General features: G+C 55.1%; 2 protein-coding genes across 10 annotated transcripts in view; both read left to right on the top strand.

Annotated features, from left to right (window-relative positions):
• The window catches only part of LOC105487240 (TBC1 domain family member 10A), a 35019-nt gene extending 29411 nt beyond the window's left edge, over positions 1–5608 (top strand). For both annotated transcript variants that reach the window (XM_011750628.2, XM_071080383.1), the window contains 6 exons: positions 1830–1936; positions 2616–2730; positions 2810–2875; positions 3549–3738; positions 3843–3997; positions 4766–5608. In XM_011750628.2, the coding sequence (XP_011748930.2) occupies positions 1830–1936; positions 2616–2730; positions 2810–2875; positions 3549–3738; positions 3843–3997; positions 4766–5242 (1110 nt within the window). In that variant the 3' untranslated portion in view covers positions 5243–5608. The remainder of the gene's footprint in view (positions 1–1829; positions 1937–2615; positions 2731–2809; positions 2876–3548; positions 3739–3842; positions 3998–4765) is intronic.
• A 2379-nt stretch (positions 5609–7987) lies between these two features.
• Positions 7988–26297, top strand: CASTOR1 (cytosolic arginine sensor for mTORC1 subunit 1). 8 transcript variants are annotated; one of them, XM_071080384.1, is made up of 10 exons: positions 7995–8185; positions 8792–8862; positions 10032–10219; positions 10305–10437; positions 10641–10767; positions 11223–11336; positions 11500–11582; positions 11672–11766; positions 17424–17505; positions 23931–26297. In XM_071080384.1, the coding sequence occupies exons 1-10, from the start codon at positions 8073–8075 to the stop codon at positions 24077–24079; spliced, it is 1155 nt and encodes a 384-aa protein (XP_070936485.1). In that variant the 5' UTR covers positions 7995–8072; the 3' UTR covers positions 24080–26297. The 8 variants fall into 8 exon arrangements, with proteins under 8 accessions (XP_070936487.1, XP_070936485.1, XP_070936486.1 ...); XM_071080385.1 differs by having other exon boundaries at positions 7998–8185; positions 10644–10767; XM_071080387.1 differs by having other exon boundaries at positions 8163–8277.
• The last annotated feature ends 1326 nt before the right edge of the window (positions 26298–27623 follow it).

Raw genomic sequence — 27623 nt, 5'->3', positions numbered from 1 at the left:
TCTTCTCCTGCGTGTGCTATTTCTTCCTCCTTCCTTGGGCAGGCAGGACCTCCCTGTCCTTTTTTACCTGGTTTTCTTCTCTGGCTTCACCTTCTGATGGCGCCAGTACCCCTCAGGCTAGTGGAGGCTACAGGCCCCGTGACTGTGGTACCTGCTTGTCTGCCGATGCCCTTTCTATCTGCAGCTACCCCCTTTTCCTTTCTCACCAACCATGTGTGGCCAAGTGCCTTAGGCTGCTGAGGTACCAGATGAATACATCCTAGGAACTGACTTTTGGGGTTTTCGGGTTTCTACCTCATGGGAACTGCTAGGAGAATTTGTGGGGCCCTCTTCCCCTTTCTGACAAAAGCAAACCTGCACTGCGCTCAGACAGTACCTAGAGGTGCACAGCACAGACCCCCATCACAAGTGTGTTTGCGGCTCCAGAGGCACGCATCCACCTCTCTGCTATGTGGCTGCTCTAGGGCTCTGTGGAGGTCCCAGCCCCTCCCTCTCCCTCCAGCCCTGAACACTCTGTCAGCCGCTCCTCTCAGTCCTTACTCTCTAGTCAAGTTCCTGGCACCCTAGGTTCTTGAGCTTAGTGCTAGGACACTCCCACTGAGGGCTAGAGAGGGAAAGGGGCTTGTATGAAGTCACCTGCTCTTCAGGGCAGGGCCTGGGTCTGTGCCCACTGGGTATGTTTGCCGAGGACCTGGCCTCCCTCCTGAGGGCCTTCCCTGATGCTGCCCCTGCCCTGCAGGCAACTTGTACTTAAACCAACACCCCCATGAAAGTGCCTGGGCCACGCCTTTGAGGACATTCTGGTTCCTCTGGTGAATACTCTGCTTCCCTGCTCAGCCCTCTGGGCTTCCTCCTTATTTATTTTTTCATTCTTTCTTAAAAATTGAGGTATGAATTTACATACAGTAAAATGCATAGGTCTTGAATGTGCATGCAGTTCAGTGAGTTTTGATAAATAATACACATTCATGTAACCAACATGCAAATCAAGGTAGAGAACATTTCAAATGACCAAGAAAAGATTTTCCTTTTTGTAATGGTTTTGTTGTTTTGTAAAGGTGCACATACTGAAATGTTCACAGAGGTTCAAAGAAAAGAGTAAAACTTTGTTGAAACCTCGGCACCCAGAGAAGTATCTGAGGTTAAGGTTTGACAGATGTCATGTCCTTCCAAAAAGAGCTCTGTGCAGATCTCACACACACTTCACTTCCTGGATAGGTGACGCCACCTGCACAGGGAGGCACGTAGCTGAGGAGCTGGGATGGATGGCTCTCAGTCAGACCTGGCTTCCAGTCCCAGCTCCACCATTTTTCTAGCCATGAGGCCTTGACACTCAGTTTTCTCATCTGCGAACAGGGTGTAATGATAGGTCCTATCTTTGGAGGCTGAGGAGAAGGATCAGTGAGGTCCACAGGTACCCTGTGCCCAGCTTAGCACCTGGCTCAGAGAAGTGGGAACAGCTGGTAGCTATTGCTCAGAGAAGCAGCCTTCTGTCTTAAGGATGTGACATAATGTATCTAACTGACTCCTGAAAGAAATGTCTAGAGGTCCTTCTAGCCACAGCTGGAGTGGACACTCTTGCCTGCATCGGTCTTCCTAGAGCCAGGTTTAAGGTTTCCAGGGCTCCTCCCTCCTTGCCCCTTTGTCCCTGCCCAGGCGTCCTTACCTGAGCTTCTCTTCCTGTCCTCGGGAAGGCCCAGTCTGTGATGGGCTTGGGTGGGCACTGCCCCTGGTGGAGGCCTCCCTCCCCTAATCCCTGGGCAGCCATGTCCTGGCAGCAATGCCCACTTCCATCCTCCCCAGCCCCTAATATGTGCCCTTGCTTCTAGGAGCTGGACATGTCCCCTGGGGACCCCAAGTGGCTGGACGTGATTGAGCGTGACCTGCACCGGCAGTTCCCATTCCATGAGATGTTTGTGTCCCGGGGGGGCCACGGGTGAGCAGGCTGGGCCTTGTGAGGTGGGAGGTGGCTCTAGGCCCTGTCTCTAAGGGGTCTGAGGAGGTACAGTGAGTTCAGGGCCTCAGAAGCTGGGTGCCCCCAACTCCACTCTTAGCATTTCCCTTTTTTTGGTTTGAGTCTGATGTGTGTTCTCAGCATCTCCTCTTACCTCTAGGGGGGGCTTTCCTCATTGACTCCAGAGTGTTAGAGCTTGCCTGGCCTGGCCCTCTTCGGGAAACAGGTTTTGTTGGGGAGAAAGAGGGATAGAGAGAGTTGGGTGAGTGGAAGGTATGCAGGGGAGAGACGGAGCAGGCAAGGGGACCAAGACAGACGCAGGGACAAAGGTGGCCTGGCCAAGAGGCCATAGCTGCTGAGTGAGGGGCCCCTACTTCCAGCCCTGACACAGCCTTACATCCTGCCCTGGCCCTGCTCCGTTTTCTCTTTGAGCCTCTGCCCTCCCCTGTCATGGGGGAGACCTTCCCCACCTCCTTCCTCTGGGCACATGAGAGTCCATGTGCTCCAGTAGGAGACTGATCCCTTGGTGACCACAAGCAGATCACCTCCCCTCTCAAGGGAGATGCAGATTCTGAGGCAGGCTGGTCCAGTGGGGCACAGGTAAAGGCTGTGGGTAGCAGAGTCACCCCGGTCATCACTGCTCTGCCTGGCCTCTCCACAGCCAGCAGGACCTATTCCGTGTGCTGAAGGCCTACACGCTGTACCGGCCCGAGGAGGGCTACTGCCAGGCCCAGGCTCCCATTGCCGCCGTCTTGCTCATGCACATGCCTGCTGAGGTACCACCAGGCCCTGGGCAGGCCGAGGGGTGGGTGGGGAACCCCCAATGGCAAGGCCTCACGTCTCTCTCGCCCACAGCAAGCCTTCTGGTGCCTGGTACAGATCTGTGAGAAGTACCTGCCCGGCTACTACAGCGAGAAACTGGTGAGTGGTCGCCTGGCCTGGGACCTGCCCCAGGCTGGACACCCTCTGTGGCCCCTCCAGGCCCTTCTCTCATAGTAACTCCTGCCCAGGTTAAAAACTGCCCGGCCTTCTGTTGCCTTCAGGCTGAAGTCCCAAGGCCTGCCAGGGTTAAGTCTCTTGGACTGCGATGTTATCCCTTCTACACTGACTTTCATCTCAGCTTCTAGCTGCTCTGGCTGGCCACTTGGCAGGATTGAAGTTCTTCCAGGGCACCAAATTCCTCCCTCCCTTGGCCTTGGCCTAGGGTAAAATCTGCCTGGAAGCTCTCATCCCCGTGCTGTCCCCTAAAAACTTCTCTTTTGCTTCAGCTTTTAGCCCTCAGGGAGCTTTCTTGACCCAGACAGACGAGGCCCTCCAGCACATGCTCGAGAGCAGTCCTGCCCCAGCCTTGTTAGAGGCACTCAGCCCCTCCCCTCCCCAGCCTCTTTTGCTCATGTGCCCTTCTTGGGATAAGCTCCTCCGGGGGACCAGCTGGCTCTGGTTTGCTCATCATTGTATCCTAGCACCTGGCAAAGGCAGACACCCTGCAGGCGGAACTTGCCTGAGCCTGCTGGGTGCTGGGTGCTGGGGTGTAGTCCCTGCCCTGGCTCCTGCAGCCCACGGTCATGGTCCCACGGCCTCGATGTCTCCCCAGGAAGCGATCCAGCTGGACGGGGAGATCCTCTTCTCGCTGTTGCAGAAGGTGTCGCCGGTGGCCCACAAGCACCTCAGCCGTCAGAAGATCGACCCGCTCCTCTATATGACAGAGTGGTTCATGTGCGCCTTCTCCCGAACCTTGCCCTGGAGCTCTGTGCTACGCGTCTGGGACATGTTCTTCTGCGAAGGTACTGGGCTGGGCTTGGGGGGAGCACTCCTGTTCCCAGCAGCCTCTCTTTGCAGAGAAACCCCCAAAAGGCTCCTTGTACTTAACTGCCCATCCCCCATGCAGGAGTTAAGATCATCTTCCGGGTAGGGCTGGTGCTGCTGAAGCACGCGCTGGGCTCCCCCGAGAAGGTCAAAGCCTGCCAGGGCCAGTATGAGACCATCGAGCGACTGCGGAGCCTCAGCCCCAAGATCATGCAGGAGGCCTTCCTGGTCCAGGAGGTACAGCCCGCGCCTGCCCCTTACCACGGGGAGGGAAGAAGACAGGTGGGGGTCCTTTGAAGGGGGTCCCTCTAACCCTCAGCCCCTGAGGGTAGGTCACCTATGCCAGGACCATTGCTAGGCGGAGGCGGACCTCATCCTTCTGTCTGGTGAGGAGCATGGGACACAGAGAGGCCTGGCTCTGCAGGGCCTTCTGGATCCGAGCCGCTTGGGAATAAAGAGTGCTGACCCACGGCCCCCTCTTCCTCCCTGGTACCCCATTCACAGCCTTAGCTCTTATTTCCCTTTCTTCTTTCTTTATGGATACTTGTCTCTCAGGGGCAATTAGATGGAACATGCGTGGCCAGCTTTTACACATGAGGAAATGGAGGCTTACAGAGGCAGAATCACTAAGCAACTCCCCTTAAAGTCACCCACCCAGGTGGAGCTGGAATTTGAGCCTAAGCAGCCAGGCTGCCCTGGGCAGTGGTGGAGGACAGGTTGGCAGAGAGCAGGTTTTTGTCTGTCTGGGTCTTACCCCTTCAGCCCCATAGTCAGGCAGGTGGACTCGTGAAGCTGTGGGCAGCTTTCTCCTCTGAGGCGGTGAGTCTCAAGTGTCCAGCTCACCTAGCACTCAGCACTGGGGCTTGTGACTGCAGCTTGGCCTGAGGTCAGTGTTTAGTGGCCAGGGCTGGGGGATGCTGAGAAAGACTGGGGGCCCAGGCTGGGAGGCAGAAGGGGAAGGTCCTTCTTCTTGGCGCCCACTCGCCTGTGTCACTGCCCCGGCAGGTGGTGGAGTTGCCTGTGACAGAGCGCCAGATTGAGCGCGAACACCTCATCCAGCTGCGGCGCTGGCAGGAGACCCGGGGTGAGCTGCAGTGCTGCTCCCCGCCCAGGCTGCATGGTGCCAAGGCCATCTTGGACGCAGAACCCGGTCCCCGGCCTGCCCTACAACCTTCACCGTCCATCCGCCTGCCCCCAGATGTCCCCCTCCCTGGCTCCAAAGCCAAGCCCAAGCCACCCAAGCAGGCCCAGAAGGAGCAGCGGAAGCAGACGAAGGCGAGAGGGCAGCTGGAGAAGCCCCCAGCTCCAAATCAAGCCATGGTGGTGGCCGCTGCAGGAGATGCATGTCCCCCACAGCATGTGCCCCCGAAGGACTCAGGCCCCCAGGACTCAGCCCCTCAGGATTCGGCTCCCCAGGTCTCAGCCCACCACTGCTCCCAGGAGAGCCTGACATCCCAAGAGAGTGAGGACACCTATTTGTAACCCTGGCAGCTCAGGCCTCCAGGGTGGGGTCTCCACATACCTACACGGTTCATGAACTGACATTCCACGGCCTGCCCACCCTCTGAGGGCCAAGCCGCCTGGCCACTGGGCTGGAGTCTGGCTGGTCCAACACAGATTCTGCCTGAGCCTCCTTATTTATTTTCTTTACAGTGGCACTCGGGCTGGCCCAGCCAGGGCAGGCAGAAGCTAGGGCCTGGGGGTGGGGCCTCCTTCAGCCCCCTCCTCCTGGGGGGATGCTCCCCAGGGTTAGGGTGCTGGTGTGAGGGGAAAGGGTGGGGTGTTCTTTGTGTAAAATAGAAACATGGTTTTGTACAGAAATAAACAGCCTTGTGTAGACAGCTCGTATACCACCTTGGTCACCTTGGTGCTCAGCATCTCTTCTCTGCCCTACAGAGCCCCTCCTCCTGGGCTCCAGCCCAGCACCAGAGTCTCTCTGAGAGGTACCTTTACCAGAGCACATGCCAAGTCCCTGGCCAGCCCCCATTCTTAACCCCCATTTTCACTCACCCGATCCCCACTGCCTTATGTCTACCTTCTGCCACAGATAAGGGACACTAGGGCTGGAGCTCAGTGCTGGGCAGAGTAGGGCGTGCTCCCTAGGCCTCATCCTCACCCACCACCAAGGGGGCAGGGACTCCTAAGGAGGAGGTTTCAGGGTCTTCCTCCTTCAAGGCCTGGCCTGGATGCTACCTCAGGCTCCAGTAAGTTTCTGAGAGCTCATTCTGGGTTGGGGTCAGGGATGGGGCCCAGGGTGGAGCACCATAAATGTCCTTACAGGCTCAGCCCTCAGGGAGAGGGGCGAAGTGTGGGTCTTTGATAAAATGCCACCTTCAATTTACTGAACACTTGCCAAGTGCCAGGCTGAACTGGTCAAGTAGGCTTGATTTAGCCCCATTTTACAGATGAGGAAACATGAGCTGAGCGGGAAAGGAACCACCCAGCCTCAGCCAGATTTGCACCAAGAGCCCCTCACTCAGCTTCCTCTCCTGACCAGGGCTGCAGGAGACCTGACTCTGCCCTTGAGGGCCCAGGCAGGCACTGCGGTCACAACCTAATGACTGGTGAGGGCAAGGACAGGGTGTCCCTGGGAGAGGCCCCCCTTCTGCTGAGGAAGCAGCTTTTCCAGTCAAACAATAGCGCTGTTCCTGGCAGATGACCAAGCCGGGCCAGGCCAGGCCAGAACGGGAGGGGGCAGGAGAGGGAGGAGCAGAGCCTCCCTGGGAGCTTTCAGGCTTCGCCTGGGCCTGGAACATCCTGTCCTGGTGCAGCTGGGGATACTGAGGCCTAGGGAGGTGAAGGGTCTCAAGAGACTATCAGGGTAGGCCACCCCACTTCCTGCCTCCTTCCCCTCAGCCCTGTGGTTTCCCACTCTATCTGCACCTGCCATTGATGAGATGGGCTCAGCCTTTGAGAGGCTCCTCCTTCCCCTAGTCCTCCAGGGGATAGGCCAGGATGTGGTGGCTACACAGTGTCCCACAGGAATGTGTCAAGCCTGAGAGTCCAGGGAGGAGGCTTAGCTTGGCTTCCATCTGCCTGTGGTGGGGGCTCCAGAGCAGGCAGAGGGCCTGCTCAGGCCTGCTGGGTCCCAATCAGGCCTGAGGCCTGCTTTAATCTACTTGGTTCAAAGCCTTACATCTGAGGCCTCAGGGTGCTCCCGGCAGACAAGGGTCCCCTGGAGCATTATCGGCCCTGCATGGAGCCAACATGGACATGCTGATGCCTGCTCAGCCTTGGGGTCTTCTTAGACCTGTGGGGGCCTGATAAGATCTGGGGTGTCTGCCAGTGCTGGGGGCCTCCTTGAACCTGAAGCAAGTTTAGATGTGCACAGGCCAGTTAATGGCTGCAGGCTTTGGGGCTCAAGTTTCAGGCTTGAGGTCTGAGTACTCACTGAACCTCAGCTGCATGGGCCTCCCCCACCAAAGTTTGAGCACTGGGCATCACTGGCTCAAGCACTTTTGGGTTTTGTTTGTATCGAGGGACCTCAAGTCTTAGGCCTTGGCCACCTCCAGCCCCCTAACCCAAAGTATGTCGCTCAGGCAGAGGTGGCTAGAATTCTATCTCTGTGTGTCCCTGGCGGGGTGCCTTCTATTTTGAAAGTTGGATGAGAGGAACAAGTGGGGCTACCAGGCCAGGTTTCAACTTGTCAGCCCCCTCGCAAGCGGGGAAGGGTAGGTATCAATCGCAATCTTGTGCTGGCGGCCCTGCCCCCTGCAGCCACCACAGGCAGGAGAGGGAGAGGTGCCCGGTGGACGGCGCTGCAAAGCCGACCTATGCCTCTCATCGCTCCAGGGGTTTGGGGCAGCGTTCTGGTCCCAGCCGAGCTCCAGTTCGTTTCGTGGTCCTTCTGTCTTAAGGACCTCAATCATAAAACCCACGTGTGTGCCAGAAGGACAGAAACGTCCCCTAGCCTCCTGGATGCTCCCACCCGCTGCGCAGCTGGCGTTCCGCGGGAAGGGCGGAGCCCAGGGAGGGGGCGCGTCATGGGCGGGACCTGGAGGAGTCAGACGGGGTGGGGTCTATCCCCGAGCCAGTGCTAAAAAAGGCGGAGGCGTTCGGGGCGGTCTCGGTGTGCTGGAAAGCGGTTCTGGTATTAGGAGGAGGCGTGACCACCCAATAGGCTTCTCTTCCCGCGGGGCGTGGCCGTCAAAGAGCTGGACGCCGCGCCTGGCTGGGCGGGTCAGCCGCGTAGCGGACGGCGTGGACTCGGCCGCGCAGCGGCTCCTTTAAGGCTCGGGCACCACCCCCGCCGCCCCGCCTCCCGCGCGGCCTGGGTCTAGTTCGCGGTGGGGTCGGGTCCGCGCGAGCCGCGATGGAGCTGCACATCCTAGAACACCGGGTGCGGGTGCTGAGCGTCGCCCGTCCGGGTCTCTGGCTCTACACCCACCCGCTCATCAAGCTGCTCTTCCTGCCCCACCGCAGCCGGTGCGCGCCCGGGTTCGGGAGCGCAGATGGGGTCTGGGGGCTCTGCTGTCGCTCCGGGCCAGGGTCGGAGGATTAGGATCGCCGTAAGGCAGGCAGGCAGGCGGGCGGGGGCGGGTGGGGAGGGCTCTCCCGCTCCGGCCGCCATCCGGCCTGGGGGACCACAGCCTATGCGGCCCCGTGAGGCCCCCTCCGAGGGGCAAAGCGCAAACAGCCTGGGATGCGCAATGCTTAACTCAGTGGTGTCAAATGTGGGCATTCCTACCTGATCACTCCGGGGAGCTCCTTCCAGGACACCTCCCTTCAGGTCAGAGGGGCTGGACTAGGGGGTCCAAGGTCCGACGCCCCTAAGGCTGTCGCCGCGGGTGTGAACCTCTCCTCCCTCCAGGAGTGGAGGGGTGGAAGGCTCCTGGAGAGGTCGGGAGGCCGGAAAGTAGCCCCCAACCCCGGAGATGGGCCTAACATCCCACTGCCCTGGAAATTAAAGGCCGAGGGGGCAGGAAGGCGCTGGCCCGGGGTCGCGGAGGTGTCTGGGGCAGATGGAGAGACATCCACTCGCAATCCCCAGTTCTCCACACCAAACTGAAGATGCTCCCCACTCCCAACCAGGTGCAAGTTCTTCAGCCTGACGGAGACCCCTGAGGATTACACACTTATGGTGGATGAGGAGGGCTTTAAAGGTGGGGGCTGGTCTGGGGAACGGGAGTACGGGAGGGGCTTGTCGCGCTCCCCTTCTGTAGGGTTCTCACCAGTTGCTGGGATCCATCCCACGAGCTTAAGCCTTAAAAGCAGATATGTCAGGGTTCGAATCCTACTCCACCACTCCTTGGCTGTGTGCCCTTGAGCAAATCACTTCCCCTCTCTGAGCTGTTTTCTCTTATGTAAAATGGGTATAGTTCTGGTTCTGAAAAACAGGGTCCCATGAAGGCTTTATAAACTCAAAACCGCTGAAGGGCACTCAGCAGTCTTAGGCCTGCAGGAGGGCCTCTGTTATGATTCCAGGCAAGTGCTGCTGTTAGAAGTCCCTGGGTATGATTTCCTCCTGGTCTTATCTCCCTGGTTTGGGTCACCTCCTCCCCTGCTGGTCTGGGAACTCCAGGAGTCCGAGGGAAGGAATGCAGGAGTAGGCAGCCATCTCAGGGGAGGGTCCTGGAGGCCTCCTGGCTGTGCTGGGGTGAATAGCAGCCACCCAGGCCCTGGCCCCTGCTCAGGACTGGACGCCGGCCTGGGCCCTCCCTGGGCCCTGGAGCTGACGCCTAGCTCCTCCTTCTGCTGCTGGCCCGGCCCATCCTCACAGGCTTGGAGTCTCAGGCGAGCTAGCTGGAGCTTGGCCTGTCCCCCTGCTCCACTGCAGGCCTTAGTTTCCCTGTTTTTACTTCAGGGAAGTCTGGGTCTGCAAAAGGGGAAAAGGCAGTCCCCTAGCCAACCTGATCTGCGAATGCCCCCTGGTGGTGCCCTGTGGTATAAAGCTTCTGCTAACCCACGGAAGACACGGTAGTGAGGTACATATTGTCGTCCCATTTTACAGATGAGGAAACTGAGACTCAAATCATCTGCCCCAGGTCACAAGACAAATTAACAAAGCTGGGATTTGAACCCAGGTCTGTCTGAATCTGAACCTCTGATCTTAAGTGGGAAGTTTCAATGCCACCAGGCCAGCACTTGAAGCCTTTCTCAGTCTTTGCACACATAGGGACTTCAGGAGCAGAACTGGGGGGAGACAGCCCCAGCTTGCAGACCTGCCCTTACCTTGATGGAGCCCTCCAAGGCACAGAGAGGGAAACTGAGGCTCAGAGAGGGGCAGGGGCCAGCCTTGCAAACCCTGACCTGACATGTCCCCTGCCCACAGAGCTGCCCCCATCTGAGTTTCTGCAAGTAGCTGAGGCCACATGGCTGGTGCTGAACGTGTCGTCTCACAGCGGTGCGGCAGTGCAGGCTGCTGGGGTTACCAAGATCGCCCGCTCGGTCATCGCGCCACTGGCCGAGCACCACGTGTCTGTGCTGATGCTGTCCACTTACCAGACGGACTTCATCCTGGTGAGTTTCCTGCTGGTGCTGATGCAGAGCAGGGTGGATATAGGTACCTGGGAGCCCATGTGATGTGCCATCTGCTGTGGCCCAGGTGCGGGAGCAGGACCTGTCCGTGGTGATCCACACGCTGGCCCAGGAGTTCGACATTTACCGCGAGGTGGGCGGAGAGCCTGTGCCTGTGACAAGGGATGATTCCAGCAATGGCTTTCCCCGCACTCAGCATGGTGAGGGCCGCCCTCTGACACCTGGACTTGGGCAGGGCCTCCTCTTCCCACTGGATCCCTTCCCTTGTAGGCCGCAATGGGGCAGGAGGACCCTGGCCAGTTCCTGGATAACAAGACCCGCCCCTGGCCCACGCCTCTCCCTGGCTGGCCACCAGGGGGCGCCCCAGCCCACGGTCACCTTTTCACCTGCTGCTGTCCTCCAGCAGGGCTCAGCCCCACGGTGCATCCCATCCAGAGCCCACAGAACCGCTTCTGTGTCCTCACACTGGACCCTGAGACGCTTCCAGCCATCGCCACCACCCTCATAGATGTCCTCTTCTACTCGCACAGGTGGACCTTGGAACTTCGTCTTTGTCCTCACACCACTGTTCCCTACACTCTGTCCCCCCACCTTCCACCCATCCATCAGTTTTGCAACTCTCCCTTGTCCTCTCTTGGGATTCCTGGCAGCCCATGACACTCACTTGTGCTTCAATGATGTTCGGGGAAGGTTCTTGCCCCAAAGCTGGATCTCTTTCCAGTGGTGTCCTCTGAGCTGTGCCCTGGTCTGGCCCTCTAACCGTGGGGTCCTTTGTTTTTGGCACAGGCTGGGTTCATTGTCCTCCCCTAACCCCACCCACACCTTCCAGAGGGCTGGACCCTTGGGCGGGTAGCAGAGACAGCAGAGCCTGCCCAGGCCACCATGCCAGCTCCTTCCCAGGGTTCTGGAGGCTGATCGGGGTCCTCCAGCAGGGGCAGTAGGCTGGGTGCCTGGCAGAACCCCTAAACCTCCCATCCCTCCTCAGCACCCCCAAGGAGGCAGCCTCTAGCAGTCCTGAACCCAGCTCCATCACGTTCTTTGCCTTCTCCCTCATCGAGGGTTATATCTCCATTGTCATGGATGCTGAAACACAGAAAAAGTAGGTGACCCCTGACCCCGGGTGGGCCCCAGGCCCCAGCCAGTCCAGGCAGGGAGGAGGTGGGGCATCAGACTTTGAGGTCAGCAGGTGTACCTGTCCCAGAGCTCATGGTCAGGCAGGGGTGGATGGGGGTGCCCTGCCCATCACCCATCTCCCTCCCCAGGTTCCCCAGTGACCTGCTGCTGACCAGCTCCTCAGGGGAGCTGTGGAGGATGGTGCGCATCGGCGGGCAGCCCCTGGGCTTTGGTGAGGGCCGTTCCTGGTGTTGGGGGGTTGGGGAGTGTCTGGGGAGCAACCGGCATGTGCCACATGTGCCCCTCCTCCACCACCCTTAGATGAATGTGGCATCGTGGCGCAGATTGCGGGTCCCCTGGCAGCCGCTGACATCTCTGCCTACTACATCAGCACCTTCAACTTCGACCACGCCCTGGTGAGCACCATGGGCTGGGGCTGGGGGAGCTCCTGAGGGGAGAGTGAGGCCCAGAAATGTGGGCGGCCGAAGGTAGTCTCAGCTGGGCCAGGAAGTCAGGGGTGGCCTTGGTCAGCTTCTGCCTTGACCCTTCCCTCCTGCCCACCTGCCCTCAGGTGCCCGAGGACGGTATCGGCAGCGTCATCGAGGTCCTCCAGCGGCGGCAGGAAGGCCTGGCTTCCTGAGTCCCATGGGGAACAGAGCAGCCACCCTGCTCTCCCCTCGACCCAGGCTTCCAAAGACTTCTCTAAAGCTATTTCCTTAAGCTCCGGAATGAGCCCCCTGTTCTGCCGGGGACCCTCGTTCTGCTCTCTGTATGTAAGCTGCGTGCGGGCACCGGCTTTTACGCAGACACCTGTGTGCACTCGCAGGTGGAGTGGGCAGGTGCTAGCCTGACTGCGTGTCTGCCCACACAGGGGAACACGGTGCTCGGGGCTTAAGCCCCCAACCCATCACTCCCTGCGCGGCCTCAGCGTTTGCACAGTCCCTGCCTGAGGCCCGAGCCACCCCCCTCAGCCTTCCTGGGCCAGCTGTCCCCCAGACAGGGCCCTGACCTCTGTTCTGCCTCTGGTGGGGTTGCCTTCCCTGGCCAGGTGAGTCCTGACAGTGCCTCCCCCTCTGGGGCCGCCGAGAAAAGCATTTTGACAATCTCTCTCTCTTCTGTTTTTATTGACTTGTTAATAAAGGACTTTGTAGTGACTGGGTTGGGCTACGGTCCCTGGGGGTCCTCTGGGTCTGAGTCTTAGCCATGGCTCCACCTCATGGTCCCCTCTATCTGAGGTCTTGGTCTCTCTCTGTGTAGCTGGCTGGGGGCCGGGCTCACCTGGCTTCGCCTCATTCAACTCTCACCACAGCTCAGTAAACTATCACCATTTTCCAGACGAGGAACCGAAGCTTTGAGAGGTGACATGACTTAGCCAAAGTCACATGATTCCCATTCCCATGCCTGCCTTTGAAATCTGGGCTGTTCCCAGATTTCAGAATAGCTTCCAAATAGCCCAGAGGGTTCTGAACCTGGGCAGAGACTCCCAGACCCTCCTATCTGGGGAGTCTCCCAGCTTTCCCTGTCACTGTGGATATAGCCAGCCTGCTATGAAACCCACCAAGGAGGGCCCAAAAGCACTTTTCTTTCTTCCAGCCCGCTGCCTGCTTTCTTCTAGCTCACTGCCTGCTTTCTTCTGGGCCTTGCCTGAGTTCTGGCTGTCCCTCTCGTTGGCTAAGAGATCAGTCGGTTCTTACCACCAGGGCTCTCCTGGAGTCACTCCTAAGGTTCAGGGCCAGGAGGACAGGACAGGGACCTGGAGGCCACCTGGAGCCCGCTCTGTCCTCGGGGGCTGCCACCCTGCTTGGTGAGGCTGGGATCCTGCCACGGCCTGATGAGGCCCCACAGATGCCCCAGGGAGACTATCGGGTACCCTCAGCCCAGACCCGCCCATGCTCAGGCAGGGAAGAAGGGTGTGACTTCTGTGTACTCAGAGGTCGTGGTGGCTCCTCAGAAAAGCCAGAACAGGGACAGGCCTCTGGCAATGCGCCCACGCTGCTCCTGGGGACCAGGGGTCTGGGGCCTCGGGCTGCAGATCACAGGAGCCAAGAGCACAGCACAGCCTGGTGAGTGAGCAGCAGGGGCTGCCTGGGCCAGCCCTTCCCTCCAGCCTCAGTTTCCCCGTGTGCATGGAGACCTAGGAGACAGCTCCTTCAGGAACATGGGGAAGGGGGCATTTCTTTGGAGTTTTGTTTTGTTTTGTTTTGTTTTTTAAATGGAGTCTCGCTCTGTCACCCAGGCTGGAGTGCAGTGGCGCAATCTCAGCTCACTGCAACCTCCACCTCCCGGGTTCAAGAGATTCTTCTGTCTCAACCTCCTGAATAGCTGGGATTACAGCGGTCCGCCACGATTCCAGGCTAATTTTTGTATTTTTAGTAGAGACAGGGTTTCACCACATTGGCCAGGGTGGTCTTGAACTCCTGACCTCAAGTGATCCGCCTGCCTTGGCCTCCCAAAGTGCCAGGCCAAGTTCGTCTCTTGTTGGGGGGTTGAGGTTGGGGGGGTGAGAGTCCCAGTTCCTCTCTTTTGAGGGTCTGGTGTGGGACCTGGCTTGGAGATGTCTGGGCTTGAGGTGGGGGCTTCAGAGTCAGGATTCTTGGGGCTGCTTAACCTATAGCTAGCGGGCTCCCAGCCCCTCATCCAGCCCTGGGGGTCTCACCATCTGTCTGTCTGCCTGTGAGTCATTGCCTGGTTTGGTGTTCCTGTCACCCCGGCTCACCAAGGGCCTCAGGCCTCTCTTGGGTCCCTCATACCAAGTTCCAGCCTGGCCTCGGCTAGTTCTTGGGGTTGTCCAGGCGGCTGGCCTGGGTGAGGGGCCACGGGCACATCACTGCGGGCTGCTCTGACTCACACACAGGCCTGAGGTCAGTGTGCCCGTGTGTCTCTGCCACATACCCGTGTGTCTGTGTGGAGGATTTTTAGCTCCTAGATAATAGGGTCCTTAGGGGTCACTGGGCCGGCTCTTCGCCTCCAGCAGGCTACAGATAGGGCCATCTTCCTAGGAGTGCTGGGGAGATCATGAGAGCAAGCTGGGCTCATGGGCACAGAGCTTGGGAGGTGTCCCAGGGACACACAGGTGAGAAGGTGGGGGGCGCCTTCCAGGAATGTGACCCTGAATCTTACACGCAGCTGATGCTGTGTGTCAGGTCAGACAGACTGACCTTGAGCTCTGTCAGGTTAAGGTGGAGACGCACAGAGCTACCTCGTTGTCCCATCCAGGCCCCCAGAGAGTCCTGGGGCACAGAAAGCTGGTCTGGTCAGCCTGGGTCTGGGGTTGGGCTCCATGTGGGTCATTCATAACAGAGGTTGGCGGCACTCTCTGGCACGCAGCCCACATCCTGCACCCTGGGAGCTCTTGGTCACCTGTCCACATCAGCACAGGCTGGGGAGCCGAAGTGCCTGTGTTCATAAAGATGGTAGCAGGTCCCAGGGAGGGGCCTGCCCACAGTCCCTCAGGGAGAGGGAAGGGGCTCTCAGCCCTCCAACTACCAGCCTAGTGCCCAGCATCTGCAGGGAGGATGTGGGCCTGGGTGGGTGGGGACGGGAGATGAGGAAACCTCAGCCAGGCAGAGTCAGCGGCTTACTTCCACCCTTTCTCATCTTCATGCCAAGACAGAGGAAGTGAACTCCTAAATTCCCCTCCTCTGAAATACTGGAGCAGAGATTCAGGATTTAAAGTCCTCATCTCCCTCCCAGGCAGGCGGGGCCGCCAGGTCCCGTGCTTGCCAAATGGTTCCACAGCTGGCTTTTTGGTCCTCTGTAGAGGTGAGATGAAACTGTATGTGCTCTTCATCTTCCTCTGGGACCCAGGATTCTGCCCAGTGGGAAGGGCCTGAGCAGGAGGCAGGAGAAAGGGGAGAAAGGAGTAGCAGGGGACGCTGAGCCATCTGTGGCTGGCTTACTGAGCAAGCACAGGGAAGCCGCTTCCCTCATTTGCCTGTACGGGAGGGCAGGTGTTGTGCTTGGTTAATTCACATCCATACAGTCTACATGTTGCTTAAGGAGAGGCGATATGTTCTGAGAAATGCATCATTAGGCGATTTGGTTGTTGTGTGAACATTATAGAGTGTACTCACACAAACCTAGCTGGGATAGCCTACTACACACCTGGGCTACAAACCTGTACAGCATGTTTCTGTAGTGAATACTGTAGGCAGTTGTAATGCAATGGCAAGTGCTTGTGTACCTAAACATAGACAAGGCACAGTAAAAATGCGGTATAAAAAAAGCATAACCAGGTGTGGTGGCTCACCGTGTAACCCCAGCACTTTGGGAGGTTGAGGCAGGAGAATCATTTGAGCCTAGGAGTTTTACCCAGGTGGAGACCAGTCTGGACAGCATGGCAAAAGCCCATCTATACAATAATAATAATAATTTTAAAATAGCTGGGCATGTGGCTCACATCTGTAATCCCAGCAGTTTGGGAGGCTGAGGCGGGTGGATCACGAGGTCAAGAGATTGAGACCATCCTGGCCAACATGGTGAAACCCCTTCCCTACCAAAAAAAAGTAGCTGGGTGTGGTGGCACGTGCCTGTAGTCCCAGCTACCAGGGAGACTGAGGCAGGAGAATCACTTGAATCTGGGAGGCGGAGGTTGCAGTGAGCCGAGATCACACCACTGCAATCCAGCCTGAGTGACAGAATGAGAGACTCTGTCTAAAAAAAAAAAAAAAAAAAGGCTGGGCATGGTGGTGTGTGCCTGTAGTCCTAGCTACGCAGCTACTCAAGAGGCTGAGGAGGGAGGATCACTTGAGTCCAGGAGTTGAAGGCTGCAGTGAGTTATGATCATGCCACTGCACTCCAGCCTGGGCGACAGAGCAAGACTTCATCTCTCAATAAATTAATTAATTATAAAAACAGTACACCCACTGGGCGTGGTGGCTCACGCCTGTAATCCCAACACTTTGGGAGGCTGAGGTGGGCAGATCACGAGTTCAGGAGTTTGTGACCAGCCTGGCCAACATGGTGAAACCCCATCTCTACTAAAAATACAAAAATTAGCCAGGCCTGGTGGTGCACGCCTGTAATCCTAGCTACTCAGGAGGCTGAGGCAGGACAATTGCTTGAACCCGGAAGGCGTAGGTTGCAGTGAGCTGAGATCACGCCACTGCATTCCCGCCTGGGGGACAGAGGGAGACTCCATCTCAGAAACAAAACAAAACAAAATAAAAAATACCGGTATAGGACACTTACCATGAATAAAGCTTGCAAGACTAGAAGTTGCTCGGAGTGAGTCAGTGAGTGAGTGGTGAGTGAATGTGAAGGCTTAGGACATTACCATACATTACTGTAGACTGGATAAACACTGTATACGTAGGCTACACTAAATTTATTAAAAATATTTTTCTTTCTTCAATGACAAATGAACTTTCACTTACTGTAACGTTTTACTTTGTAAACTTTTATTTTTTTTAATTTTTAACTCTTGTATTAGCACTCAGCTTAAAACACATTGTACAGCTATACAAAAATATTTCTTTATATCCTTACTGCATAAGCTTTTTTTCTATTTTAAAATTAAAATTTTTAAAACTTTTTAAACATTTTTGTTGAAAAACTAAGACCAAGCTGGGCACAGTGAGTCATGTCTATAATCCTAGCACTTTGGGAGGCCAAAGCAGGACTACCTGAGCCCAGGAATTCGAGACCAGTGTGGGTAACATGGCAAGACCCCGTCTCTACAAAAACTAAAAATTAGCTGGGATACTGGTACACACCTGTGCTCCCAGCTACTCAGGAGGCTGGAGTGAGAGGATTGCTTGAGCTCAGGAGGTCAAGACTGCAGTGAACTGTGTGTGTTCCACTGCACTCTAGCCTGGGCAACAGAGCAAGACCCTGTCTCAAAAAATAAAAACAAAAACCCACCAAAACTGTGAACAGCACGCACACACTAACACACTAGCCTAGGTCTATACAAGGTCGGATCATCCAGACATCACTAGACGACAGGAACCTTTGAACTCTATTATAATCTTATAGGACCACCATCATATATGTGGTTCATCATTGACAAAAATGTTATGCGGTGCATGACTGTATATTCAACACATGCTCTTGTTATTCCTGTTTTACCCAGGTGGTCATGAAGCACAGAGAGGTGAAGTGCCTTGCCCAATGTCACACAGCTGGGCAATGCGGAACCAGAATTCCAAAAGAAGGTTAGGAGTCCCCACAGGATCCTGGGGAGTTTCCTTGGGCAAAGAGACACTTTAGCTGAACCCTGAGGGACAGGAGATTTTGCAAGATCCCTTGCAATCCCAGCTGTCTGCGTCGGTGGCCAGTTGTCTGCTGCTGGTGGCAACAGATGTGTGGGCGGGCACGCGAGGCCTGGCCCTGGCTCCTTCCTGACCCAGGGCTGGCAGGGTGGGTATGTTGGGCAATGGCCGTGGTTTGCATCTCACTTTCTCAGGCAAGCCCCGGTACTGGGGTTCCAGAGCCAGGCTGCCTCTTATGGGGTACCCAGAGCTGCCTTCCTGGGAGTTGGTCATGGTGCCATGTGGATGGGTGTGCTTCATGGGTGTGTGTGCTGCCTGGGTGACTGTGCTGCAGGGGTGTCTGCAAGCTGCATGGGTGTGTGTACTGCATGGGTGCATGCCGCTTGGGTGTGTGTGGACCGCATTGCCTTCGCAGTGAGTGCAGACCTCTGTGTATACGTGTCTACAGATGAGTCTGTTTTGGCAGGAAGGTGCGCATGTATGTGAAACAGTTTACACACATGTAGAAGTGACGGTGTGTCCTGGTGTGGGTGTGTACTCAGACCTCTACTGGAGGTCTGGCTGGCTGTGGCTGTACATGTATCTGCTTACATAAGAACACTGGCTCCCTTTCTGCATGTGTGCCTGCCTGCATATATACGGCTGTATGTGTCTGTGCATCTGTGCATGTGTGTACACATGTGAGTGTTGGTGGGGGGGTCTGTGTGTCTGCAAGCCTGTTTTTCTATGTGTCAGGGCTGGTTTTGTATGTTTGTGAGAGTATGAGCACATGGAGGCATCTTCCATTTTTTTTTGTTTTGTTTTTTGAGACAGGGTCTCACTCTGTCACCCAGGCTGGAGTGCAGTAGCACGATCTCAGCTCACTGCAACCTCTGTCTCCCAGGCTCAAGCGCTTCTCCTGCCTCAGCCTCCCGAGTAGCTGGGATTACAGGCACGTGCCACCATGCCTGGCTAATTTTTGTATTTTTAGTCAAGTTAGTCACCATGTTAGTCAGGCTGGTCTCGAACTCCTGACCTCAGGTGATCCACACTCGGCCTCCCAAAGTGCTAGGATTACAGGTATGAGCCACAGCGCCTGGCCATCTTTCACGTTTTTGTGTTCACACATGTGCCCGTATGTACCCTCTTGTCTGCTTCTCTACCCTGAACCCACATGCCCTCAGGCCTCCCTGCCTCTCCCTGATCAGGGGACATTTGCTGCTGCACTGCCACCTCCCCCAGTGCTAGCTCCAGTGCCCAGCTCTCAGAAGGCCCAGCTCCCCTGCAGTCACCAGTACCCTCTACCTTCCACCTTCCTGCCCTGGATCCCTCAGCCTTGGCCTCTCCAGTTTCCCTCCTATCCGCTCCCTCCTCTCCCTCTCTGTCTCCTTCTGTCTGTAGCCAGAAGCATGCCTGCCCCTCCTTTCTGCCCACTGTGTCCAGAGCTGCTCAGCCTGGACTCTGCTCAGTCAGCCTACCCCGACACAGAGCCCCCGCACCCTCCCGGCTCTCCAGCCCAGTGCTCCTCCCCAGTCGGCACCCCATGCTTTCCAGGGACCGGATTCAGCCATGGGTGTCGTCTCCTCTGTTGCTGCCTTAGACTCTCCGCAGCTTCTCTGCCTCAGTCTCAACCCTAGTGTGTCCTCTCCCTCCCTGATCACAGCCTCCTGCTCACGAGACCTGCCTTTGAGACCTCCCAGCCTGTACCAGCTTTCCGGTTGGCGCCTCCCCATGCTTGTTCTCTCCCAAAGAGGAAAGCCGCCCTCCCAGCTGCCATCAGGCCATGTCCTAAGCCAGCATGCCTCGGCCTTTGCAACTTAAGTGAGGCTTTTCTGTGTCTATGAATAAGAGCTCTCAGATAAGTGCACAATAGGCAATAAAACAGGAAGAGCCAGGGGAGGCCCTTGGACTTTCTCCTGCCCCCTTGCCGTCTGACTCACTGTCTTCCAGCCCCCTTGGCTTTCCTGGGGTGGTTGTGTTTTTCAACTCTGCCTTAAAAAAAATTTTTTTTTTAATTGCAGTGAGCTTCACATAATATATAAAACCAGCCATTTTAAAAATGACTAATTGGCCTGGATGCCAAGCCTGTAATCCCAGCACTTTGGAAAGCTGAGGTGGGTGGATCACTTGCGCTCAGGAGTTTGAGACCAGCCTGGGCAACATGGCAAAACCCCATCTCTACTAAAAGCTAGCCGGGCGTGTTGGCATGTGCCTGTAGTCCCAGCTGCAGAGGGTGGCTTGAGGTGACTTGAGCCCAGGAGGTGGAGGTTGCAGTGAGCTGAGATCATGCCATGGCACTGCAGCCTGGGCAAAGGAGCCAGACCTTGTCTCAAAAAACAAAACAAAACAAAACAAAAACAAAAACAAAAAAATGAATTCGGAGACCTTTAGTACATTCATAATGTTGCACAACTGTCTATCTATTTCTGAAACATTTTCATGAATCCAAAAAGAAACCCCATATTCATTAATAGCCACTCCCCATTCCTCTCTCCCCCAGCCCCTGGTGACCACCAGTCTGCATTCTGTCTCTATGGATTTGCCTATGGTAGATATTTCTTGCAATGGAATTGTGTAATAGGTGACTTTTTGCATCTAGATTCTTTGGTTCTGCATATGTATGCTTGTATACATGTGTATGTATGTCTTTGGGGTTCATCCACGTTGCAGGGTGTGCTAGTGCTCCACTCTTTTTTATGACTGAATAATAGTCCATGGTTTGGGTAGACCACATTTTGTTTCTTTTCTCTTTTTTTTTGAGACGGGGTTTCACTCTTGTTGCCCAGGCTGGAGTGTAGTGGCGCAATCTCGGCTCATTGCAACCTCCACCTCCGGGTTCAAGAGATTCTCTTGTCTTAGCCTCCTGAGTAGCTGGGATTACAGGTGCCCGCCACCACGCCCAGCTAATTTTTGTACTTTTAGTAGAGATGGGGTTTCTCTACAGATGGCCAACCATGTTGGCCAGGCTGATTTTGAACTCCTGACCTCAAGTGATCCACCTGCCTTGGCCTCCCAAAGTGCTGGGATAACAGGCATGAGCCACTGCGCCCAGCTGTATTATCTGTTAAAGGACATTTGGGTTGTTTTCGCCTCTGGGTTACTAGGCTCTGCCTCCTTGACTGTGGAGGCGCCCAGCACTTGTGTTTAATGACACATTATTCTGCCTTCCTTCTGTATATGCTTGTTCTGTGGACAGAGTGTCCTGGCCCTGGCCAGTCACCCTCTATCACCCATTGAATGGCCACCAGCAGGCCTTTGGATGGAGCAAGCGCTGATGGCCTTCTCTCTCCCTCAGAACTACCTGATTTGTTTCTCTTTTCTGTATCAGAATAAACACCCAGAGTTTCCTTAGTGTCTCTCCGAGAACAGGACGGGGAGGAAAGCCACCTTCCACAGCGCCTGTCCCAGGGCACTTCCCCCAGGCGGTGGTCAGCCTCCCTGGGAGCCCCCGCTCTGTGTCCCAGACTTCCCCTTGGGATCAGGGCTGTCATTTGTAGACAGCCCCACTGGGACCCTGGCCTCTTCCCACCATCTTCTGCAGTTGTCTCCTTCTTGGGCAAAGACTCTGAGGTTTTGCGACACTTGCTGTGCCCGTGCAGCTGGCACCAAGAGAAGGTTCTGAGTCCGATCAACTTCCTTCCTCCCTATCCTCCGTGCCTCCTGCCTCTATCTTCATGCTTGTGTGGGACGAAGGACTCCCAGCTCCAAGTGCCAGAAAACCAGCGCAGCTAGCAAAAAGGGGACCTGTGTCTTGTCCCATGTGGCTGGGACACACCACGTGTATGTCCCTGGCTTCAACAGGGATCAGGGCTCAGGGAGACCCCTCAGCCTCCCTGGCTGCACCGGCCACATTCTTGTCCGCTCTGCAGGACCCCCCACCTCCGCCTGGGAGGCTGGGGAAGGTGGTTTTCCATAGCGGCAGATTAGTGATATCCCAGCCATGTGACAGACGTATGCTTCCTGAGTCTGACGTCATCCCAGGGAAGGATTCTGATTGGTCCTGTTCAGGACACAGGTGCATTGCTACACCACAAAAGCGAGGGTGAGTCAGGTGCTCCCTTCCGTGGCCTGGGGTGAGAAATGGGTGGTCCATGGATGGGTCTTCCAGACCCTTCCATGTGCCGGGTGTTGGCCCTTGTATGCACATGTGCGAGCGTGTGCGTTTACTCACCCTTCAAAACCTGGCTATAAAAAGACATTCGGTGCAGATTCATTTGATCAGAAGCCTTTTCCTTCTCTCTACTTTATCCTCCACACCTACCCTGTGCCCAACACACACAGTGGGTACTCAAATATAGGTCAAATGACAGACTGAGAACTCACTGTGATCTGTCTGTTTTTGCAAAAGGTAGGACTGCCCCTTCCCACAAAGACCAATCTCTGTCTCTCAGACCATCAGGTGCCACTTGTGTGGAATTAATTCTGAAGCGAACTCTTTAAAAGCAGTACCAGTGACTTTTTCTTTTTTAGTCAATTTTCCAGGAAAGTGCTGAACTCTGCAGTGAGTGAAAGAGCAGATTTTGATTTCCCTTTAAACAAAATTATCACAAAAGAGAAACTCAGCATCTTTGAAATTGAAGTTTCCCAGAAACAGAATCACATGCTCTGATGGACTGTGATTGATAGAGCTCTGATTTCTTTGGGAGAGGGAACCGGGAGAATGGAAAAGGGTCTGAGAGGCTTGTTCCTGCCCACAGCGAGATGGCCCTGCACTTCCAGAGGCCTGGCTCTGGGTTCACCAGATGTGGGACAGGGACACCTATGGGTCCTGGCAGCCTGGGAGCCACAGCTCACCTTTCCCGAGGCTTCTAAAGATGGCTCCAGCTATATAGCTATGCATTCATCGGTTCACCAAGAATGTATGGAGAACTGCCGACCACGGTGGCTCACGCCTGTAATCCCAGCACTTTGTGAGGCCAAGGCGGGTGGATCACTTGAGGTTGGGAGTTCAAGACCAGCCTGACCAACATGGAGAAACCCTGTCTCTACTAAAAATACAAAATTAGCCAGGGTAACGGCACATGCCTGTAATCCCAGCTACTCGGGAGGCTGAGGCAGGAGAATCACTTGAACCTGGGAGGTGGAGGTTGTGGTGAGCCAAGATCGCGCCATTACACTCCAGCCTGGGCAAAAAGAGTGAAACCCCATCTCAAAAAAAAAAAAAAAAAAAAAAAAAAAGAATGTATGGAGAGCCTATTACATTCTGGGGGCTTTGCTGTGCTCTGGAGAAGCAATGGGGGTAGGGGCCACAACCACAGTATACACCCCCTGAGAGTTTCCAGTCTGGCTGGAGAGACAACCTCATAGTTGTAAAAATGTACACCTGTGAAGAGCATGGTGTGGAGGGATACGTGGTACTCTGGGAGGGTCCCAGGAGGTGGGTGGGGACCAGCCTGGGGTGAGGAAGGTCAGGGAGGTATTCCCTGAAAAGGTGCAGTGTGGACTGGATGTTGATGTCTAGGTGGCAGGTCACAGGTAGGGTGCTCAGGAAGTGGAACAGCATGTGCAAAGGCCCTGAGGTGACAGCTGCTCCCGGAAGGACTGAGGAAGGCCAGAGAAAGAGGCAGGCAAATGAAAGGTACTAGTGAGGCTGAGAGGTGGGCAGGACCTGGTGGCCGTGGTAATGACTTTGGCCTTATCAGAATGGGAATGGGAAGACAGGGACTGTTTAAGCAGAGGGAATGGACCCGACTGTGTTGTATGAGCCCCTCCCTAGGGGCCACAAGAGCAACAAAGCCCAGTGGGATGCCATCACCCCTCACTCCTCATCTTCCTCCCTCCCTGTCAGACTTCCAGCCACACCTGCCATTCTCTAAACTAGGCCTGTGCCGTCCTGCGCCCAGGCTGGCCTCCCACTGTGACAGGGAATCTCCTCCCTCTCCTGGCTCCTTTCCCAAGCTGTTGTTTTTGCTGTCCTCAAGCCACTTGGCAACATCAGTTCTGGACAACCCATTGGGCTTGCGGGTCGATCCTGTGGCTCTAGGAGGGGTGCCTGGGTTCCAGTGTGCCTTTGCTCCCTCCCAGGTCTCTGCCTCCTAGGCCTCAGCTTCACCATCTGCAGGACAAAATAATGATACTTGTCTCCTAAAGTGGTTGCAAGGATTCAATGCTTAGGACCGGGACCAGTACACAGAGGTTGCTCCAGAAGTGTTCCCGATAATGATGACCCCATTCACCCAAACATTTTTGGCCAGACTCTGACGTTTCAAAATAGGCATGGTATGTTGTCATCAAGAGAAAAGTGAGACTAGACTTCCTTATCCTTGTTTGATGCTGAGGGTTGTTTTTGGTTAGCATAGTATTTCAGTGCTTAGAGCCGCTAAGGGGCTCTGCCTGGCTCTATAGGGTTGTGGGCACTCTATGGTCATCTCACATGTCCCCTCATCCAGGACAGGATCCCAGGCTCAAAGAGAGCACCAGGCCGGTCACAGAGTGGACAGTGGTGGGGCCTTGTCTGAGGACCTATGGATTCAGTTGCCGTGAGGCAGACATTTGGAGGTTACTGCACAGAACAGGGTTCCTTCTCCTACACCTGTGAGTGGACGCTCCAGGTCCCAGAAGAACTCCGTGGATGTTGCAAGCCAAGGGATCCCCCCGATCCCAATGTAACCTCGATGACCTTCTGGGGAGGGTGCTTGGTGGCTCCTTGTTCACCCTGGGGTTTATGTAACACCGCCTTTCCCAATCACCCTCAAAGCCACCGTGTGACATAAGCAAATGCCCGCCTTCGTCTGCCCCGGCGGCTGGTGGGTAAGTGTGACCCAGCACCTGCTCCAATGTGCCAGGCGCTCACGTGCTCACCTCACTGCATTTTGCTGACTGTCCTACAAGGTGCATTTGCTACTGCATTTTAAAACATCCAGATGCAACTCACCTACCATCAAATGTATCATTTTAAAGTGTATGATTTGGGGGTTTTGGGTATATTCACATGGTTGTGCAACCATCGCCACTATGTAATTCCAGAATATCTTCATGACCTCCAAAGAAACCTCGTGCCCATTAGCAGTCTCTCCCCAGCCCTGGATGCCCCAGCCCCTGGCAGCCACTGGTGTATTCTCCGTGTCTCTCCATGTGCCTATTCCCGACATTTCCCATAGCAGAATCCATAACATGTGGCCTTTTGTGTCTGGCTTGTTTCAAGCAGCATCATGGTTTCAAGGTTCATGCATGTTGTGGCACGTGGCAATGCCTCCTTCCTTTTTGTGACTTAATATTCCTTTGTATGGATAGAACGCATTTTGTTTAACCATTTTCTATTGACAGACATTTGGGTTGTTTCCGCTGTTTGGCTATGCCGAATAATTGCTCCTGTGAACATTTGCAAGTTTTTGTGTGGATGTACGTTTGTTTCCTTCCTTCCTTCCTTCCTTCCTTCCTTCCTTCCTTCCTTCCTTCCTTCCTTCCTTCCATCCTCCCTCCCTCCCTCCCTCCCTCCTCCCTCCCTCCCTCTCTTCTTCTTGCCCTCTCTGCTTCTCTCTCTCTCTCTCTCTCTCTCCTCTTTCAGCATTTCGCTCTTGTTGCCCAGCCCAGAGTGCAATGGCACAATCTTGGCTCACTGCAACCTCCACCTCCCAGATTCAATCAATTCTCCTGCCTCAGCCTCCTGAGTAGCTGGGATTATAGGTGTGCGCCACCACGCCCAGCTAATTTTTGTATCTTTAGTAGAGATGGAGTTTCACCATGTTGGTCAGGCTGGTCTTGAATTCCTGACCTCAGGTGATCCACCTGCCTCGGCCTCCCAAAGTGCTGGGATTAAAGGCGTGAACCACCGTGCTCAGTCTCTCTCTTTTTTTTTTTTTTTGTCCAGAGACAGAGTCTCACTCTGTCACTCAGGCTGGAGTGCAGTGGTATGAACATGGCTCACTGCAGCCTTGACCTTCCCAGGCTCAAGTGATCTTTCGGTCTCAGCCTCCTGAGACCTGGGACCACACAGGCACATGCCACCATGCTCAGCTAATTTTTAAATGTTTCGTAGAGATGGGGTCTCACTTTGTTGCCCAAACTGGTCCTGAACTCCTGGGCTCAAGTGATCCTCCAATCTTGGCCTCCCAAAGTGCTGGGATTACAGGTGTGAGCCACCGCGCCTGGCCTGTTTTCAGTTCTCGGGTGCATATTTAGGAGTGGAATTGCTGATTATATGATATCTCTATTTTTTTTTTTTTTTTTTTTTTTTTTGAGACAGCGTCTCGCTCTGTCACCCATACTGGAGTGCAGTGGCAGCCAATCTTGGCTCACTGCAACCTCTGCCTCCCAGGTTCAAGCAATTCTCCTGCTTCAGCCTCCCGAGTAGCTGGGACTGCAGGCGACCGCTACTGTGCCTGCATAATTTTTTGTACTTGTAGTAGAGACAGGATTTCACCATGTTGGCCAGGCTGGTCTCAAACTCCTGGCCTCGAGTGATCTGCCCGCCTCAGTCTCCCAAAGTGCTGGAATCACAGGCGTGAGCCACTGCACCCGGCCTCTGTGTTTAACCATTTGTGGAACTGCCAAACTGTTTTCCAATTTGGCGGCACCATTCATTGTAGAGTCCCACCAGCAATGCCCCAGGGTTCTCATTTCTCCATCTCCTTGATAGACTTGTGATCATCTACCTTTGATTATAGCCACCCTAGTGGATGTGAACTGGCTTCTCATCATGGTTTTGATTTGCATTTCCCTGGTGTTGAGCATCTTTTCACGTGCTTGTTGGCCATTTGTATATCTTTTTATTTTTATTTTTTGAGAAATGTCTATTAAAATCCTTTGCCCATTTTTGAATTGGATTGCTTGTCTTTTTCATTGTTGTTCAGTTCTGTCATTGCTGTTTAAAAAGAGGAAACCGAGGCTCAGAAGGGGGATATGACTGGTCCAGGGACACTGGGCTCACAGGCCAATTGAGATGGAACTTGGGTTGGTCTCCACCTCCCTCTCAGCAGATTGGGGGCCACCTTCTCTCCCCACTGGAGCACCTCTCCCCAGCCTCCAGTTTTGACCTGGCCCTGCCAGGCCATCTCAGGTTCTGTCCTTGCATTTAAAGGGGTAGGGCCCCCATAGCCGGAGGGTGAGCCGGAAAGCGAGGAAGCAGCAGTTCTGAGGAACCAAGCTGGTCCTCTCTTCCTCTCCAAATCACGCGGGCCTGGCTGACGTGGCCCGGGAAGAGGGGACAGCCCGGGTCCTGTGGTCGGGGAGCCTATTTATACTGGCCGGGCCATGTTGCAAGCTTTTCCTGCTGGTGAGAGGGACGTCATTGATTGCTGACCTCACCAGAAATGCTGACGCATCTTTCCTCACGCTTGGCTGGGATGGTCAGCAGCCAGGCCTCCTCACCTCCAGGTCACTCCCTGTCCTCCTGTGTATCACTGCACTCTGGATGCTCTGATGGTGGCCCCAGCCTCTGTGCCCTCCAGTCATGCCCTCCTCTTGCAGGCTGCATGGACCGAATGCTGTCTCCCCCGAACTCATGTGTTGAAGTCCCCCCGAACTCATGTGTTGAAGTCCTAACCACAGTGTGTCAGAACGTGACTGTATTTGGAAGTTGAGCCTTTAAAGAAGTAATCAAGGGCCGGGTGCGGTAGCTCACACCTGTAATCCCAGCACTTTGGGAGGCCGCGGCGGACAGATCACTTGAGGCCAGGAGTTCGAGACCAGCCTGGCCTACATGGTGAAACCCCGTCTCTCTCAAAAAATACAAAAATTAGCTAGGCATGGTGGTGGGCACCTGTAGTCCCAGCTACTTGGGAGGCTAAAGCAGGAGAATTGCTTGAACCCGGGAGGCAGAGGTTGCAGTGAGCTGAGCTGACGCCACTGCACTCCAGCTTGGGTGACAGAGTGAAACTCCATCTCAAAAAAAAAAAAAAAAAAGTAATTAAGGTAAAATTGGCCACGTGTGGTGGCACATACCTGTAATCCCAGTTATTCTGGAGGCTAAGGCAGGAGGATTGCTTAAGGCCAGGAGTTCAAGGCTGCAGTGAGCTATGAAAGCACCACTGTACGCTTAAGCCTGGGCAACAGAGCAAGACTTTGTCTTGGAAAAAAGAAAAAAAGGAATAATTAAGCTAAAATGAAGTCACTGAGTGGGCCCTAATCCAATCTGAATGGTG

The sequence above is a fragment of the Macaca nemestrina genome, chromosome 15, assembly GCF_043159975.1.
Source record: "Macaca nemestrina isolate mMacNem1 chromosome 15, mMacNem.hap1, whole genome shotgun sequence".
NCBI classification, from domain to species: Eukaryota; Metazoa; Chordata; class Mammalia; order Primates; family Cercopithecidae; genus Macaca; species Macaca nemestrina.
Note: the sequence above shows the minus strand (reverse complement) of the source record. Positions and strands in the feature narration are given on the sequence as shown.

Excerpts from the sequence above, each read along its gene's own strand:
- CASTOR1 (XM_071080384.1), top strand. The coding sequence starts at position 8,073 with ATGGAGCTGCACATCCTAGAACACCGGGTGCGGGTGCTGAGCGTCGCC. Across the intron at positions 8,863-10,031 it reads GGATGAGGAGGGCTTTAAAG|AGCTGCCCCCATCTGAGTTT; the intron begins GTGGGGGCTGGT and ends CCCTGCCCACAG. Across the intron at positions 11,337-11,499 it reads GATGCTGAAACACAGAAAAA|GTTCCCCAGTGACCTGCTGC; the intron begins GTAGGTGACCCC and ends CTCCCTCCCCAG.